This window comes from Acomys minous (genome assembly GCF_964271855.1).
Source record: "Acomys minous genome assembly, chromosome: 15".
NCBI lineage: Eukaryota > Metazoa > Chordata > Mammalia > Rodentia > Muridae > Acomys > Acomys minous.
The window spans coordinates 58,657,003-58,675,649 of NC_140497.1; the positions used below are offsets into that span (position 1 = coordinate 58,657,003).

An 18,647-nucleotide genomic window follows, 5' to 3' on the forward strand; every position below is an offset into this window, starting at 1 on the left:
ACTTAACAAGATTCAACTTAAATAAGAGCATTTATACTTACCTTCCTAATGAATTATGCTTGAATTTTAGGTCCTTTCTGACAGATCTGCCAATGAAGTAGACAACAATTTCAGCAAGCCGCCTCCATTTTTCCCTCCGGGGGCTCCTCCTACTCACCTTCCACCCCCTCCATTTCTTCCACCTCCCCCAACTGTCAGCACCGCTCCACCTCTGATCCCACCGCCAGGTAAGAAGTGGGGAAGGAAGGCCTGTGACTGGCTAGAGGTTCTTCCACTTTGAACTGAAAAGTGAAAAATATGTATTTGGAAATACTACTTTAATTGGTTATAGTACACTAAAAGTAACCTTTTTATCTTCAGTAGATCCACACTGACTCTTGTTACTTATTCTTGAATTACTGTATCGTATTTCAGCATAGCAGAAATTAATATTTTAAAGTAGGAAATAATAAACATAATAATATTGACCTCAAATTGTAATAGTATTTTGTGAAGTTATTTGTGGTGTGTGGAGAAATCCTCACTGAATTATAAACTGTATGTTTTAAAGTCACTTTTAGAATTAGAATAGGTCCCACAAAAGTGATAACTTTGTGAGGCCAGAATCAGTCTGGTGCTCATTCTTTTTGTGTGATGGTTTCCGTTTAGGTGAGGATCACTGAGTCCTGTGTATTTAATGTTTCTTTTCTCTTCTTTTTCTTTTTTTAAGTAAGGCAGAACAAATTTTATCACATTTTTAACTACTTAGAAACCAGAGCATTAGTAATAAAGAAAAAGTCTGAAAGCAGTCTGCACGGTTCTCCCGGTGGTCTTTCTTACTTTCTTTCAGTGCATTTTCAGTGCTTCTTGCCTTACCCAGCTCGTTACAACTCTGGCAAGTTGATTGATATTTAAATTACATTCTTCCTAGGGAGAATACCAATAGTAAATGGTAAACATTGGCTTCAGGTTCTGGTTTAAGTACATGGAAACACGCATTAGTAAAATTACTTCTTACTGAAGACCCTGGGCTCCTGCTCAGTTTGTGTTTGTGAGCGAGCTGTCTGCTGTAAGGGGCAGGAGTGCTCAGAGGCCAGGACAGATGGGTTTATCCCCAGTGCTTTTCCAGACCTGCAGGTGTCACCTGCTCCATCTGCCCTGTGTCCTTAGTGCCTTAAAGTCCTTTATTTTCACTTCAACTCTCAAACAAGATGAGAAATGCTGTGTGGCTGTAGAAAAGCCTGTCATCTTGGAATGGAGGGAAATGTGGTGTGACGGCTGTTCCTCCCAGGCAGTGTTTCCAGAGCGATAGACACAGCCATTTCCCTGTCCCGCTCAGACTGGACTTGTGAGTCTTGAGTCTTGCCGAGAATTAATCAGATGAAAGGAACTTAGGTGATTCATAAATGAAGGTACAATGTGGTTCCTTAGTCGCTGAAAAGGAAACAAGTGATGATAAGATATAAAAATAATTATTTTTATATGCCCAAATTTACTAGTACTGAAGTTCTTAAAGTTTCTTTTTGAAAATTTAAAAATCTTTTAAAATCTTTATTTTTAATCAACAGATACTGTATTTGTTTATTGGGTACAATATGTTTTTATTTATATATTTAGATTATGGAATGGTTTTAATCTTGTTAACATATCCTCTTTTCAACATACTCAACATATTTTGTAGTAAGACTTCTTAAAATCTATCCATTCTTTAAAGATTTAAGTTTAAATATATATGTTTAAGTGTGTGTTTGTGTGTGGGAATATGCACATGTGGTCAGAGGTACAGCTCCCTCTGGAGCTGGAGTGGAGTCCCATGCTGCGGTGAGCTGCCTGACGTGGGTGTGGGATCTGAACTCGGAGCCTCTGGAAGAGCAGCGTGTCCTCTTAACTGAGGCATCTCCAGCATCAGGATCTGTTCTTGTAGCTATTTAGAAATGAGAAGTGTGATCGGCTGTGGTTGCTGCTGCTCAGTGCGCACCTCAGACTGCAGCTTCACACCCTGGCAGACAGCATTCCCACTTCCAGCTCACCCCAGCTCCTGGTGACTTGATTCTGTGTGCGCTTCCCTGAGTTTGCCTCCTGGACTTGACATGTGAGTTCATTCAGTCCGGGTGTGGCTCCTTGTGTCTGTTTCGATTCTCCTAGCGTAATGTTTTCCAGATGCACGCACGTTTTTACAACTGATTGAGAAAATGGGGGGCGGGGTTTCCTTAGTTACTAATAAAATAATACCCTCACGAGGCTCACATGTTTGTATATTTAAGACCAGTTGGCCAATGAAAGCAAGGAGGGAAAAGTACGAATCAATAAAGACTACTTTGCTGTTATAGCATACTAGGAGACCAGAGGATATTGCTGATAGGCATCGGCAGTAGGGGGCAGTTTATCAAAGGGTAGAGTTGTTCTCATTTCTTTGCTATATTACTCTCATTTGTAATAAGGCTTGGCCTCGAATGATAGCTCACTAGGTGGAGGCACGTGTGACTAAGTTTGGTGATCCGAATTTGGTCCTCAGGGTCCACATGTGAAAAGAGGGAACTTAACACTGACTTCTGCATGGCTCTACCACCCTCTCCTGCACACAAAATAAATCAAGTGTTAAAAAAATATTTATAAACATAACAAGTCTTTGAACAATACTTAGTTTATCTGTGACATTGTAATATAGTACCATTCATTTTTCTGTTAATGCTCAGCTCACTGCTTTCTAGCCATATTTAAGTAGTATATAACCATGGTGTGTTTGCTATCTGGAGTTATCAATTCATACTAAATTATTTGTTAGTTGAGACCATCTGAATTGTTCCTTAGTTTTATTGTGGTGTGAGTTGTTGCCAGGCATATAAGGCACACCTGTCTGGATGTCCCGCAGTGCTAGTCCTGTGCACACGTGGCGTTCCCTGAAGATGCTGGCTCTTAGAACTAGCCACGTGTTCATGTTTCCATACAGAGGTGACTTAGACTGCCAGGTGGTGCATTCCCTCAAGCTTCGCACAATCTGAACTGTGTGGATGTGTGGGTACATACCAGCTAATTGAAAGCTATATATGTTGAGGTGCCATTTGCCGTAGAACCGTAAGTTCACTGTGTCCTGTAATCACTGTAATTTAAACCATTGTAAGACACAGGCACCTCATAAAAGGAAGCTGTGTGGGTAGGGTCTCTTTAGGTATTGCCTCTTGAAAAGTACTATGTTTTTCTTAAACACTGTTTTTTGAGGCTTTCTTTAAAAATATTTTAATGTTTTCTTTAAATTGCCTCTTGAAAAGTACTATGTTTTTCTTAAACACTGTTTTTTGAGGCTTTCTTTAAAAATATTTTAATGTTTTCTTTAAATTTTCTATAAATATAATGCTGCAGGTATGCTAAAGATATGTCCGTATATTTGGATGTCAGTCTTATTAAGGAAATAAAATGACTACGTATCTAGATTTGCTTGGAACAGGCCTAACTTACACCTTTTATCACAGCATAACTACATTCCTAGCTATTCTCTGGAAATTAAAATTTGTGGTCATCTCTTTTTGGAGATTTATAGGTGAGACTTAATCATATGAGTATTCTTAAATAGTTACTAAAATTATGATCTGAAGGATGGAACGATGGCTTGGCCACTAAGAGCATTAGTGCTCCAGCGGGTTCAGTGCCCAGCACTCACATGGTGGCTCACAGGCATCTGTGACCCCAGTGCCTTCTGGCCTCCGCGGGCACTGGACATGCATGTGGAGCACACATGTATATTTAGATGAAACACCCACACACATAAATAACTAAAATTTTTTTTTCAAAAACTATAAGCTGGCAGAAACAGCTCTCTTTGCAAGGTACTGTCATATAGTTGAGAGGAGATACATGGTCTCCGTCTCCTCTTTCCCTCAGACATCCGTCTGCAAGCGTGTGTGAGCCTCCTCAGAATATAGTTGTCATCATAGAATGCAGAGTAGAGGAGGCTACCTCAGACAAAGATTCGTGAGACTTCTGGAAATGCTAAAGTATTTAATATAATCATACTAGTGGTAACTAGAAAACAAATAGTGATTAGTCATGGCTTCTGTAGTTGAAAAGTGGATCAATGTCTAATGAATCAGAAAATTCTGTTGTGTGGAGTTGCTTCAGGAGCACATTGGCATGACTCCATGCTCTTCCAGGTGATGGTGGGCCCGCTAGCCGCTCTTAATACATGGACCACTCCTTTCTAGGTAGTGTTTTGAGTACAGCCGATCTGTAAATTCACTTTGTTTTAGAGTGACACCTGATGTGGGTACTAGCGAGGTCTTGACATTTCAGCAGTTCACTTGAAAATAGCAGAAATGCACGATGCCAGACAGCTTTCTGGTCTGTTGTCTTCATTAGCCAAGTTGTAGTGGGTCTGTAACTGCTAAGAAGGCTGCGTCCCAGCATTGTGCACGTGCGTAACAGCACCTTAGACGAGTCTTTCTTCCCGGTGTGAAGTGCGTCCGTAATTGGGAACACAGAGGCCAGGGAGCCTGTGAAGAGCAGAATGGGGTGTTCTTTAATCCATTCAGCGCGGGGTTCACTGCGGACTTGGATTGCATCACCTTACCTTTAGCTAACAGTTTTGAAATAATTGAAAATTAGAATAAAATACCATAAAATCAGTAGGATTTGATGTTATGAAAGCTAGCTTATTCTGTATGTCAGTCATTGTTGTCAAATCTGTGTATTCATTGTTCTAACCGCCTGTGGCACTGTTGCTTATTTTGTAGCATTACTGTACCTAAAACCTTTTCATCATCCCCACTTCAACCTTTCTAAGAGTAACTTCGTCCATCCCCAGGTGTGGGTCATCTCTCCTTGTCCTACTTGCTTTCTCTGAGTCCTCTTTTATAAGTAGCTTATAGAGGACTAGTCCTCTTTTTCATCCATTTGTGTTTGGCCTATTTTATTTCTAAAACCACCATCTAAAATTTGATTGTGGTGAACTAATTTTAGGGAAAGCTCACAATGTAGACATTTAAATGTTAATTTGCTTTAATGTTATGTTTTGCTTTATATGCAAATTTCATAGCTATTAACTTAAGATGAATTTTAATGTTCTTTTAATGTATATGCTAAAATCATAATAATGTCTGTGTAGGGGTGGGTACACACTTGCCTGTGTGTACTCGTGTGGAAGTGAGTAGTCCACTTCCAGTGTCTTTCTCTAGTGTCTCTGCCTGATTCTTACTGAGCCTGCAGCTTGACCGCGCTGCTAGGCTGGCCCATAGAGCACCAGATCTGCTGTATGGTCTGCTCCCCCAGCACGTGGATCACAGGTGCTCCCCGTCTTCACGGCTGTGACCAAGTCCGCATGCTTCCATAGCGAGCAGTCCAGCCACCTCCCCGGGTGTTGAGATAACATGTGTGAGCCCCGCACCTGCCTGGTTTGTTTGTTTTTAAGATAAGGTCTGTGTAGCAAAGGATGACGTTCAACTTCTGTTCCTCCTGTGTCCATCTTCAGAGGGCTGAGATTACAGGCATATTTAACCTTATGCCCCAGTTTATGAAGTCCCAGGGACCAAATCCAAGGCTTTGTGCAAGTACTGTGCCAAACAGAGCTCCATCCTCAGCCGGAACCGTTACCTCGGTGCACTGTTGGCCCTGCAGTTTCAGTGTGGGTTTCCTGTCTGCCTGTCGTAACTCTGCTCTTCTAAGAACTTTATGAATATATGTAAGAGTCGATAACAATCAACTGTCAGTTTTCTCTACAATATTTACATTTGCAGAGTGGTGGTGGCGCACACCTTTAATCCCAGCTCTCAGGAGCAGAGGCAGGCAAATCTCTGTGAGCTTGAGGCCAGCCTGATCTACAGAGAGAGTTCCAGGACAGCTAGGGCTACATGGAGATACCTTGCCTCGAAAAAACCAAAAAAAATAGACAGAGAAATAGAGAGAAAGATAGACTGGTGACATTGCTATCACATATGTTTTAATTGGAGATAAAACTTTATTTACTGCAAGAATTACATTTTATAAATTTGATGCTTGAGTGAGTGGATGTATGTATGTGTGTGTGTATATGTGTGTGTGTGTGTATGTGTGTATATATATATTCCCATGCATTCGCTTTTTTATAAGAAATCTTATGGTAACTCGGTTGATTTAAATTTTATGATCATAGCACTTTAATACATTTTTTACAAAGACTTTCTTCCATGTGCAGTTTAGTTGGTTCATAGTTCTTCAGTGTTCTTATGTATAGCGCTGATGGGATTTGGGATCTAGTGAGAAACAGGAAGCAGAATTCACACAACTCTGCCTTCCTCCTTTGTTTTGAACTTAAAGAGAAAAGATAGGTATGTATACTATGTTTTCTATCACGATATTACAAATTACCCTAGGATGTAGTAGCTTAAAACAGCATATTGTTATAGTCTTGGTTAGGAACAAGGAGCAGCTTAGTCCAGCTCTCTGTTGAAGCCTTCCCTCAGACTTCACAGTCATGTCTATGGACTTAACTGAGGAAGGCTTAGTCTCTAAGCTCACTCACTTTGATAAAAAGTCAGCTTTCGGAGAGATGCCTCCCAGGTTAAGAGCACTGTCTGCTCTTCCAGAGGTCCTGAGTTCAATTCCCAGCAGCCACATGGTGGCTCACAACCATCTATAACGTGATCTGATGCCCTCTTCTGGTGTGCAGGTGAACATGAAGGCAGAGCACTGTATACATGTAACAGATAGATAGATAGATAGGTAGGTAGGTAGGTAGGTAGATAGATAGATAGATAGATAGATAGATAGATAGATAGATAGATAGATCTTTTTTAGTTTGAGACAGGGTTTCTCTGTGTAGCCTTGACTATCTTAGACTCGCTTTGTAGACCAGGCTGGCCTTGTGCCTTCCTCTGCCTCCTGAGTGCTGGGATTAAAGGTTTGTGCCACCACGCCCGGTGGCACACTTTTTTTTTAAAGATAGCTTTCTTTTTCTAAGTTTTATTTTTATCTTATGCGTATGAGGATTTTATCTGCATGTATCCCACATGCATACCTGGTACCTGTTGAGATCAGAATAGGGTATCAGATACCCTGGAAGGGAAATTAAAGATGGTTGTGAGTCACTATGTGGGTGCTGGGAACTGAACCCAAAGAGTACCCCTGCAAGAGGCCAGTGCCTTTGTTTCTAAAGTGTTCTCTAGCGCCCCTTTCTTTTTTTGTTGGGCTGTGGGCTTGAGTTCCTCGCTGCCTGGTTTCCCGCACCTCCATCCCTGACATTTGAGGGGGCAATAGAAAGAGTGCCAGAAAAACAGAAATGACTGTCTTTTGTAGCCTAGTCATGGAGATGGCCTTAGTGCTGTGGCTGGCTTCGTGTGGTCTCTATAGGGATGATGACGTCCCTCTCATGTAGATGATTCAAGTGCCAGAAGTGTGCAGAGGCATTTATTTGTACCATGAGGAAGGAATTGTGGGACCATGTCAGAAGCTGCCTAGCATGATTCTACAAACCACTGGGGAAAATGAATTTATTTTACAGACAAGTGTTCCTTTTTGTTTCTTTTTGTTTTTTAAGTGTATCAGAGTATTTTGTGGAAATTCCTGGTACAGGTCACTTTTGTTGTTGTTTTTTAATATTCAGGAGGGAGAATGCTGCCTTTCTCTTCTTTCCTCAGTTCTCCAGGTAGAATCTTAGGTCCCTTCCCCAAGCCCCTGTTACATTTAGGAATAATCGTGGCATACAGGAAAAGCGAAACATTCTCTCTGTGGGGCTGTCTGTCTTTGTTGCATACCCCCTGTCCCTGCTGTCTGATGTTAGTGTATATATTGTCCTTGTATTTTACTATTTTATGTCAATGTGTTTGTTTCATAAAAATTTGAAGTTGATGTTAGGTTTCAGCTCAACGTTAAGATTAGAAGTGTGGGTTATAATCCAGTGTATGGTCCGCAGGTAACAACTTCGTCTCTTGAGGATTTCTCTGGAATGCAGTTTTGCTTTGCCTTAGACATTCTGAATGAGAACTGCTAGAATGCCCAGCTCATGTCTAGTCATAAACTCCAGCTGATTCTGATGCAGGGAAGTTTATGACTATGAACAGATAATTACTTTGCTGAAGCTTTCAATATATTACTGTTATAGAAGGCTTTCCAGGCAAATGGCCATTTTTGCAGATAAATAATATGAAGCCAGAGGTGGTGACACAGGCTTTTAGTTCCAGCACTTGGGAGGCAAGTTCAAGGCCAGCCTGTTTCCCTAGATCGTTTCAAGCCGACCAGGGCTACATAGTGAGACCTTGTCTCAAAGCAAAATAATACCTATAGACACATCTAAATATGTACACGTGCATGCATGCATGCATACATACACACATACATACATGCATACATACATACGTACGTACGTACGTACGTACATACCAGAAGCAAAGTACTTGGTTTGTATGTTTAAGTCTATTGGAGGTGTCCAGGGAAGAAAAAAAAGGACTTTTGGAATGAATTTTCTGTCCCTTACATTATTTTGTTTTTCTTAATAAAAGCTAAATTCTACATATTTTAAGTGAAAATGTCGTTTTCAATTGTATTGCTTATTAAACTTCATTAATTATTGTTTGAAAATGTTTTTTAGAAGCCAGACATAGTGGCACACACCTGTAATCCCAGCACCTGGGAGGCAGAGGCAGAGGCAGAGGCAGGTGGATTGCTGTGATTGCCAGCCTAGTCTATAAAGCAAGTCCGGGACAGCCAAGGCTACACAGAGAAACCCTGTCTTGAAAAGAAAAAAAAAAAAAAAGCAGGGGGTGAGGAGGAAGAAAATGTTTCTAGAAGTTATCAAGGAATTAGCTGTATGTCTCATTAACTTTCTAGTCCTTTTCTATGACCAGTTGTTTACACTGAAGTAAAATCTTACACGAAATAACTGTCTCCCTGGAAGAGCCCTTTCTAGCATGCAAGCCTTCTATTGTATAGGCGCCAATTGCAAAGACAGCTGACATAGCATGCTTTTTTCTTTTACTCTGTTCTTAGTTCCTGTTGATTTTAAAAATTCTGTTCTAGGATATTACTATAATAATATTAAAATTAAAGGCAGATTATAGTTGTTGTAGTGGGGTTTCTAAAGCTGTGCTGAAACACTATGACCAAAAGCAGCTCGGGAGGAAGGGTTTATATGTCCACATCACACCCATCACCCAAGGGAGTCAGGGCAGGAGCTCCAGGCAGGAGCTGAGGCTAAGGTTGTTTCTCCTGGTTTGCCCAGCCTGCTTTCTTACACCACTCAGGACCCTGTTCAGGGTTGGGTGGCAGCGGTGGGCCCACCCCACCCTCCATGAGCTGGGTCCTCCCATATCAAGCACTGTTTAGGGAAATGTTGGACAGGCTTGCCTATAGGCCACTCTTATGGAGGCGTTTTCTCAGTCGAGGGTCTCTTCCCAAATGACACCAGCATGTGTCAAGTTGACATAAAACTAACCAGCACAGTAATTTTAACTGCTTTTGGAGAAGAATTGATTTGCTTATATGCCTTCTGTATTTGTTTTCACAGTTTAAATACTTTTGAGGACTAAGTTTTAAAGACCCCTGACTAGTACTTGTGACCTTTTTTTGCACAAGTTTTCATCTTAGTAGGTGTAGCTAAAGTTGTGTTTGCTACGCATTACACGTGAAGGTGAAGCTACTAGAGTGAAAGTATCTCAGAGAGACCTCATCTAGCAGTGGCCTTACACATTAAACAATCCTGTATTGAATGTGAAAACAAACTCAGACAGTGAGCTTCAGGACAGATTTGTACTGTTGTAAAGAATACTGAGTTATAGTATATATAAAAAACATCCTGTGTTCTGTTGTCCTTCCTTTTCTCTATTGCTTTGTATGTAGGATTCTTGGCTAGTGCTCCCTGCCAGGTCCTTTAGCCTTCAGTGGTGTGAGAAGCATCAAGATGAAGCCTTGGGGTTAATATGACAGTGCAGTCGCCCGTGGGCTAGCTTCTTAGTAGGGACCACCATGGCTGCCTTGCATACCTTCTCACTTGCTGTGTTCATAGCCTTCTACTTCCTGGGGTTGGATCAGGTACTTGAGTCTGTGTTGTAAGGCTTTGCGCTGTCTTAAGCCCTTATTCCACTAAAACACGTCGACTAGCAGCAGCGCTCCCTGGTCAAGAAGACATTTGAGAGTAGTACTTCTGTTCAATTGCATGCAGCTGGAAAGTGAGTTTGTTTACCCCCTCTGAGCTGCTTCTGAGGCAGTTTTAAAGATAGGATTTAAGAAACTGAACAATTGAACTTATTTATAATATAAACCTTTAATGAAAAGGTTATTTCTTCAACTAAACTATTTTTCTTCAACTAAAAGTAGTTCCAGTTTACATGCCATACATTGGCTTTCATGTATTCCTTATATTTAAAATTAGGATTTATTTTTAGTTGCTTAGTACTTAACAGGGACATTTGGCCAATGCAAGTTTGAGAGACACTCAAATTTCATTTTGCTAACATCTGTAAAAGGCAGTGTGTGTGTGTGTGTGTGTGTGTGTCCGTCCATACCTAAGTTTGCTATGCCTTCTCTACTTCCACAAATCAAAGAAAATATTGAGTGTTGACTCCTAGCAACAGCAGTAACACAGCCTTCACACTTGAGTAGCCCCCACTGGCCTTTACAGACGTGAATGATAGCCGCACTCTTTCCCTTCCTGTTATGTTTCCGTTACAGTGTTAAGCTAACAAACTTGGATTCTCGTGTCCAAATTTAGTGAGCTTTTCAACGTTACAGAGTTTGATATTTGTGTATCACAAGTGTGCTTTTTAAGTGATGTGCTTCTAACTTCATTTGTGACTCCAACTAGTGGGCAATCTTGTTCTGAAGTTGTTAGACTGGTCTTTCTTCAGGGAAGTTGGATGCTGTACTTGAATCGTTGGTCTGCAAGAAAACAGAGCGCTTGTCTCGAGTGCTAAGCCAGGGTGCTGAGACAGGGGTTTTATTTCAAAGATTGTTTTGGTGATGGCATAAAAACATAACAGGTTCTGAAATCCAGTTACTATATTAAATTTCATCACTTGTTTTTTAGGTATTCCAATAACTGTACCACCTCCAGGTAAAACTTTTTTCATGTTTTCTCCATCATTGTTAATGAACATGAAATTTCCAGCTTATAGTTACAGGACGGCCGGTGTCGATGCGGTTAGAATGTACACTAGGCCACTGGGATTTCAGGTCCTATTTTCAGCTCTGCCTTTGCTTCATTCCAGCATTAAGACATTTAGCTTTCTTAAACTTGTCTTACCCATTTCTGTGGAAGTAGATATTCTCACCTTATCAGTTTGTGAGGAAAACAATAGAAGATAAAAAGGGAAAATCAGTTTGAAAGCTTTTAAGCCAGTGGTTTTTATTGTATGTAAAAGTGACTCAAAGAGAAAAGAAAACTAATTTATCTCGGCTTTGTCATGGCTTCTGGTTCTCTACCTACTATCATAATTCATTGTCATGAGAAAATATGTTCTGAACCACATAGCATTGAACAGTGACTAGTCAAGCGCTTGTCCTTCGAGTGGTGATTCCTGGGCATTGTGATGGTGTAGTCAGGAGAAGTGTTTATGTAGCCCAGGGATGAATTTTGCATTCTTGTCAGCTACTTCCTTTTATTGTGTAGTGGTGAACCCAATAAAAAGTATATTTACCGAGTTCAGCATAAAAATCCAAGGAGTATGAAAGAAGTGACTAGTGACAATGCTGAGAAGAGTGGATATTAATTCAGAATGACCTGGATGAGCCGAAAGTGAAATTGAGATCACAAAGGTTAGTGTACAGACTTAGCTAGGAATAAGTTACTGACTGTGTGTGCTGTGGCTGAGGAAAGGCTGAGCAGGAGAGGTCTAAGGGACTGTGGTGTCTTTTTAGTCTGAAAGGCAGTGTGGCTGTGCAGCTCTGTCAGGTAGGACGTGGACTTGAGGATACGGCTGAAACTGCTAACCCTGCCTTGGTTTTGACATTAGTAGAAGAGTTAGAGAAGCTGAAGCAGGACAGAGTGAGAAGGATAGTAAACTTGAAATAGTGTGAGGCAGAGCTAAAGGTTGACTTAATGAAGCTTGGAGAAGAATTAAGAGAGCTGGGATTCATGTCCCCAGAGAATGCTGAGAAGGAGACATTAAGTAGTTAGAAAGGTTGCTAATAAATAGAAGACAGTGAGGGTACAATAATGGAGTTGTCTCCGTCAGGACATGAACGGAGGGGCAAGATATCAAAACTGTTGAATTTAATATATTTCCTAATAGTGAGGTTGTTAAGAGCTGGGAAAAAAATAGGTCTCAGAAGTTGTGGATCTGTGGAGTCTTTGGCTGTGGTGCTGTTCTACTCTAACTCTGAAAGCACAGAGGAGACGACCTGCTTGAGGTCTCTTTTAGCCGTGTTACTCTGTGGGGTTTCATTTAGCTGTGCAAGAGACTGGGAGTGCTGACCTCACAATACAAGGGTGCAAATTATTTGCCTCCAGAATAATCCAAAACCCCATTATGTGCCTTGCTTTATAAAGGAGTTCATTGGGTTGTATTATTTAAAAATCATTTCATGGCAGATGTTCTTGCTATGAACATAATATATTTACTGGGTAGATTTTATAAATTATACTTTAAAGAAATTTGTATAAATCTGAAACTCAGACTATTTTTAAATGAGGTAAATGCTATTTTATTTGTGTTTCTTCAAAACATAATCTGATGGCAACATATTTTGTTTTTGTTTTTGTTTTTTTTTAATGTGGAAAAGGTAAGGCATTGAGACTAACTTTCTTAGATGGCAAAATGGGCTGTGTGTGGTGCTGAAAATAAGACCAGTGTCCTGACAGTTTGTGCTCTGTGTGTTAGACCAGACTGTTAATTAACAATGTTTTTGCTCTAAAAAACTGTTTATAAGTTTCAGCTTTATTTTTTCCTGTTCGTTATGACATAGAGAAACACGTGTGTGTCCCCCGAAAACATTAGTGATACTCAGCAACTGTGTTTCACTCTTACATTACATGTGTCTCCTGCTAATGCCTTATCTTTGGTTGAATGTTTCAGGTTTCCCCCCTCCACCAGGCGCTCCACCTCCATCTCTTATACCAACAATAGAAAGGTAAGCCATGCAGCACTCTGCGCTGGTGATCACTGAGAGCCTGCAACAGAACCGCACTAATGTGTCTTTGCTAGTTATAGTACCTGTCCGTGCATAAGTTTAATCTGTATTAAATACTTTTATGTAACTATTGCCTAATATCAGATTAGGGCAAAGAAAAATAAGTTTGTTAGAGATCATGAATGAGTTTCTATCTATTGGAAAGGGCAAAGAACCACTGTACCTTAATAAGAAAGAAAGGCCATCTTCTCCCTTCTTTCTCCCCTGAGGCATCTCTGCCTCCACACGGGAGGCCTGGAGCCATCTTCTCACATCTTCTACTTAATTTCCTTAATTTCCTATAGTGAAGAATATTCCCCTGATGGTAGTAGTAGTATTGTGTTTAATCAACCTCAGGATTTCAAGTCAGTGTCTCTAGCTTACGGCCTCTTCAGGCTCAGTTGTGAAGACCAGAACAGCACGCAGCCCAGCAGGCTGAGCCCGCTAGTAAACAGGAGCTCGTCCGTTCTTCACTCGGAGTGGAGATAGTCTAAAAAGTAATAGTCAGATTCTCGAAGAGAAAGGAAAATCGGGCTCATGTTACATGGTGGCATTAAGCCATCCGTGTAGTTTTCAAAGTGCTGCTCCAGAAAGCCAATTGTGAGAGGGATGGATTTAGTTCTAAGTTATTGTTTAAAACATACTTGACTCTCAATCAAAATGTTCTATTTAAGATACTAATTATTGATTATTTATAACTAACTTACAGCCATTGGCCAATTTTTTTTTTTTAAAGATTAAGTTTTAAACCTCAAACATTCTGTTAGCCTCAATATTTCCCTTGTATGGTGCTGAGCCAAGCTAAAATTGATTGCATGAATTATGCAAATAGCTACAAGGTCTTATGTTTTTAAGGTGAAAAGATCCATGTTATCATACTAAAAAATAGCAAGACCTTGTAACAAATTTTTAAAGAGTTAAATTTTGCCTTGCTGTCTTCTTGTTTGCACTGAACTAGTAAGATTGGGTACTTATTTGTATCAGATAAAAACATAACTTCTTTTCTCCACAGTGGCCATTCCTCTGGTTATGATAGCCGTTCTGCACGAGCATTTCCCTACGGCAATGGTAAGTAACTCCACCCAGACACGCTGTGAATCAATAAAGTACGTATTGGTGAAGAAATAGACACGTTTTCATGAGTCAAGATAACAGAGTAACTAAGAAATACCAGTTGAAAGAGCTAAGTCTGTATATCTATCGAGTTACTTTAGAAAATATACTTTATTTATTTCTCAGTTGATGCTTTAAAAAATGGTGATGCCACGCACGGTGGTGCACACCTGTATTCCCAGTGCTCAGGGATGCAGGGGCAGGCAGATCTCTGTGAGTTTGAGGCCAGTCTGGTCTACAAAGCAAGTTCAGAACAGCCAAGGCTGCACAGAGAAACCCTGTTGTGTGTGGGAGGCGTGGGGGGTGGCACAGCAGGTATTGGCAGGTCAGCTTTTCCTGACATGGTTTAAGATTTGTCTTAGTCTCATCGTCCATGACTCATGGCATCCAGCTAGCCTTTGGGGGGGGGGGGCGGGGAGGGACGTGTAAGCCTGTGTCTGTCTTCTGTCCATGCCGCTCAACCCCCTTTTCTCTTTTTCCTTGTAACAGCTTGGCCTCACACAGGCAGTGTAGGCTTACTTTGGAGGTAGAACAAGTTTAATTTCTAGACTGGCACAATAAGGCAAACATGATGCAACACATGATGCAAAGCTTTTTATTTCCCCATGCACAGAAAAGTAATGTTTGTTTATATTATGCTCTATAAATGTTCAGTAACGTGTTTCAAGGAGCATATAACCCTAATTTTAAAAAAATTCCCTGATGAGCACACGGGTGGGTCATAATCTTTTTGCTGTGGAGGGTTTTGCTTCACTCAGTGGTAGCTGCTAAGAGTGGCTGTGGTAATGTCTTAACATTACAGTGGAGTTTACTGTAGTTGCATCTTTTATGAAGGGTTTCCCTGTAGCGATGTGTTGCACTTGATGGCACCGTCCCCATAGTAGGATGGCTTATTGGAGTCATAGAGTGCCGCTGCCTCAGGAGCTGAGACGTGTGCTATTCAGGCTCCGCTTGAGCTCTCTGGTCCTCCTCCTCTGGGGTGCTTTCTCCTCTGAAGTCCTGAATCTCTGCAAGGGACAGCGAGCATGTCGACGGGTGGGGAGAACAGAACTGTGCACAATGCTTAGGTGAACCCCACTCCCCCACCCCAAGGACAGCTACCAAGAGAAAAGCATGAGCATTCTGAGCTTGTCTCACTTGTGTGACATGAAAGACACAGAGGCTCAGAAGAGTCTGGATTATGGCATCTACAACAAAGACAGTAAATGAGAGGGCCAAAAGGGCTTGTTGAATGGACATTTGTGTCACATCGAAAGAGATAGGGGCGGACTGTTGTACAGCAGTGTCTGTCTGCCAAGTATGGCAGGACCATCGCACTCACACATGAACTCATGGCAACTGTGATCACCTGGGATGGCGGGGCCCATCAACATCCACAGTGGAGGGAGAAGAAGGTCCCAAAAGGCCCCACCTTTCCTAAGGATATGTATGCTGCTGGTTGCTCAGGTAGGGAGAGGCATTTCTTCTATGGCATTCATAGCCGTCAGCAAATTGTCTACTTGCCTACATGACTGTAAAAATACCCCATCCATGCTCCTTTAAGTAGCTCTAATTATAACCTCGTTGGTTTTAACTAGCTGACTGGATAAGCAGCTGAGGCTGTGGATCCATGATGGGATGCCTGAGCAGCATGTGTGAGAGCCTGGATTCAGTCCCTGCTACGGAGAGGATAGTGAAATAACGCCAGTAATAAAGAAAGGAGGTGGTGGGTCTCCTGACTAAACAGTCATCAGCGATCAATTTCATTCTTCCTAGGAAAGAGTAAGGGGGCCTTTGTGGGTTTGACTTCCTGTTTGTGGACAAATGGGAGAGGGTAGAGAACTCTGCTTAGGTTCGTGGCTTCTCGGTTGCCTTAACCTCACATTACTCTTGGGACTTGTGTTTCAGAGTAGCATGTTTTGGTGTCTCTATGGGAGAAATCCAGAGGTGGACACTATAAGGTGGAGGAAGTTTTAGTGGATTTTAAAGGCATTTCTATGCAGCATCTATGTCCTGGTGATATGCTTCTGAATATCCTTAACAAGCCTACAGGGTCTGTCAGATCCAAATTGTGTTTGAGTTACCTGTGCTTTCCAATCCCCCAAAGGTAGTGCGTGGCTGTGTTCCCCTTCCAGTCACTCTGCCTAGGCTGGAGCCTTGCTCTGCCCTCTGTAACATCGTATGCCCTCTGGAGGGCTCCAGTCATGACACTGACGCTAAAGCATCCCTAAGGCTGTGGGATTACTCTGAAGCACCTTGTCCTGCCTTTTGCCAAGTGTTCCGATGTTAGCTATCATTTTCACAGCCACCACCATCTCCAGTGTGGCAAGAAAAAGGAATTGTTGAAACATAGGCTTTACGGCTGCCTGTGTTTGGGCCTTAGGTTTGGCTTATTTTACGTAACCTTGGATGAACTGAAATCTTGTCCTCATATAAACTGAACCCAGAGTGCAAGTTTATTATAATAGCTATAATATTGCTCGTTGAGTTTGTTTGTTTGGTTTTTACCTTTTCTATGGTATCAGAAGTTTCTGTTACCTTGCCCCCTATGTTTGGGGACAGGTGAATCACAGTAACTATCCCACATCAGAAAGTCACTCTTGAGATTACTGGCCTGGGGAGAAGCCCTATGGGAGCACAGAGGACGGGGATGAGACCTGATAAACCTGATAGACTGTGGTCAGACAGAAGGACGACGCCTGTCAGATAGAGGAGAGGAATAGAACGGAAAAGGGAGCGAGGATGGGAACAGGAAAATAAGAGCGAGGGGATAGCAATCGAGATGTAATGTGAATAAATTATAATTGAGAGAGAGATTGATTACTGGCCTTTTAGAGCTTTCTTTAAATAGTTAATTAAGAACTCATCTTTTTCTCAGAGTGACTGGTGTTTATTTTTATTAAAGACAGCAGCTTCTTTGCAGTTCTGTTTTACCTGTATTTTGTTTATTTTAGAATTTACAATTCATCCTCATACCCCTGAGCAACATAAAATGATAAGTTGTCTGAATATGATTTGAAGACAGCATATAAATGAGGCCTACTTTAAAAATAAGTTTTGCAGGAATAAGGAATATTAGGATACAACTCCCCTCCCTTGCCCCCACCCCCACCCCCTCTCTCCTTTCTCTCCTGCTGTCTTTACATTTTGGCTCACAGATTTGGAGGCTCTCATCCATAACTTAGACGAAGCCGTGATTCTTAAGCCTTGTGTGATGGAGCTATGTAATGAAGCAAACACATTGACCTGACAGAAATGCCTGAAAGACCCACAGTTCTCCTGGGGAGCATGCTCCCTATGGCCCAAACTTCACAATAGGCCCAGTTTCTCTTTTTAAGAACTATTTAACATTTATTTTATTTTGTGAGTATGGGTGTGTTGCCCATGTGTCTGTCTGTGTATCAACCACAAGCATCCTTGGTGCCCATGGAAACCAGGAGTCAGATCCCCTGGGGCTGGAATTAGGATGGTTGTGAGCTGCCTTGCGGGTGTTGGGAATCAAACTTGGGTCCTCTGGAGTAGTAGCCAGTGCTTTTATCCCCTTCACCCTCATGCAGCCACTGCCCTCAAATCCTTTCCCCATGTGTTTTATGTCATGTCCTCATGTAGTCAGACTATGGACTTTTGCAAAAGACTTGATGGTATGGGTGCTTTGCTTATATGAATGTCTGTGTACTGTGTGCGTGCAGTGCCCAGGGATACCAGAAGAGGTCATCAGATTCCCCTGCAACTGGCGTTACAGTTGTAAGCTGTGGATGCTGGCAGTGAACTGGTGTCCTCTATCTGGAAGAGCAGCCAGTGTTCCTAACTGTCAAGGCGTCTCCCCAGCCCTCAAAAGATAGACTTTTACAAGTAAAAATCAACAGCCTTGTAACTGATGAAGTCAGTTTTCAGTTGGTGCTTTTAGTTATGACTGTTGAGGTGTTTAGTGTATTACCGTTTCCATCCTTCCCATGGCTTCCTGGGTCGGATACTGGTTGTTACTGTTCTTTATGAAACACCTCCCATTTTTGTGGTGGATTCTCTTGAAATTTGCTATGCATATTTAATAAAACGTAATTAAATAATATGTGAATGCTCTTCTTAATCAATGCAGGGATGATAATACTTCTTAGTGTTTCTCTTGTATCTTACTGAAGCTTTTTTGTTTTGTTTTGTTTTTCCTTAAAAGAAATACATGGTTCCTGTTTATTTGCTCAATTACTCTTTTCAACTTAGGTCTTCTTTCTAAAAAAAATTTTTCCTTCGCTGATAAGTTTTGCTTTGCTTTCTGTTACTGTTTGTTTACAAATGTCTTCATTTTACTGTTTAAGAAGGTTTTTGGTGTTTCTGTGTATGTGTGTATTGAACCCTTTGCCTTGGGCATGCTAGGCAGGCGTTGACTCGGTGACCTACACCTCAGTCTTTAACATATAATTTCTGTGTTTCATTTTCTCCTTATAGTTCAGAAATGCTCCTGTGTCTTCTTGCTTCTGTTTTTGATATTGGAAAGTTTGTGGTTTGAATTC

At 41.3% G+C, this 18,647-nt stretch overlaps 1 protein-coding gene across 8 annotated transcripts in view; it reads left to right on the plus strand.

Annotated features, from left to right (window-relative positions):
• The window catches only part of FIP1L1 (factor interacting with PAPOLA and CPSF1), a 62,426-nt gene that overhangs the window by 38,259 nt on the left and 5,520 nt on the right, over nucleotides 1-18,647 (plus strand). For 4 of the 8 annotated variants that reach the window (XM_084759718.1, XM_084759722.1, XM_084759720.1 and 1 more), the window contains 4 exons: nucleotides 71-227; nucleotides 10,967-10,993; nucleotides 12,954-13,008; nucleotides 14,060-14,115. In XM_084759718.1, the coding sequence (XP_084615844.1) occupies nucleotides 71-227; nucleotides 10,967-10,993; nucleotides 12,954-13,008; nucleotides 14,060-14,115 (295 nt within the window). The remainder of the gene's footprint in view (nucleotides 1-70; nucleotides 228-10,966; nucleotides 10,994-12,953; nucleotides 13,009-14,059; nucleotides 14,116-18,647) is intronic. The other 4 variants (XM_084759719.1, XM_084759723.1, XM_084759721.1 and 1 more) reach the window with 1 other exon arrangement.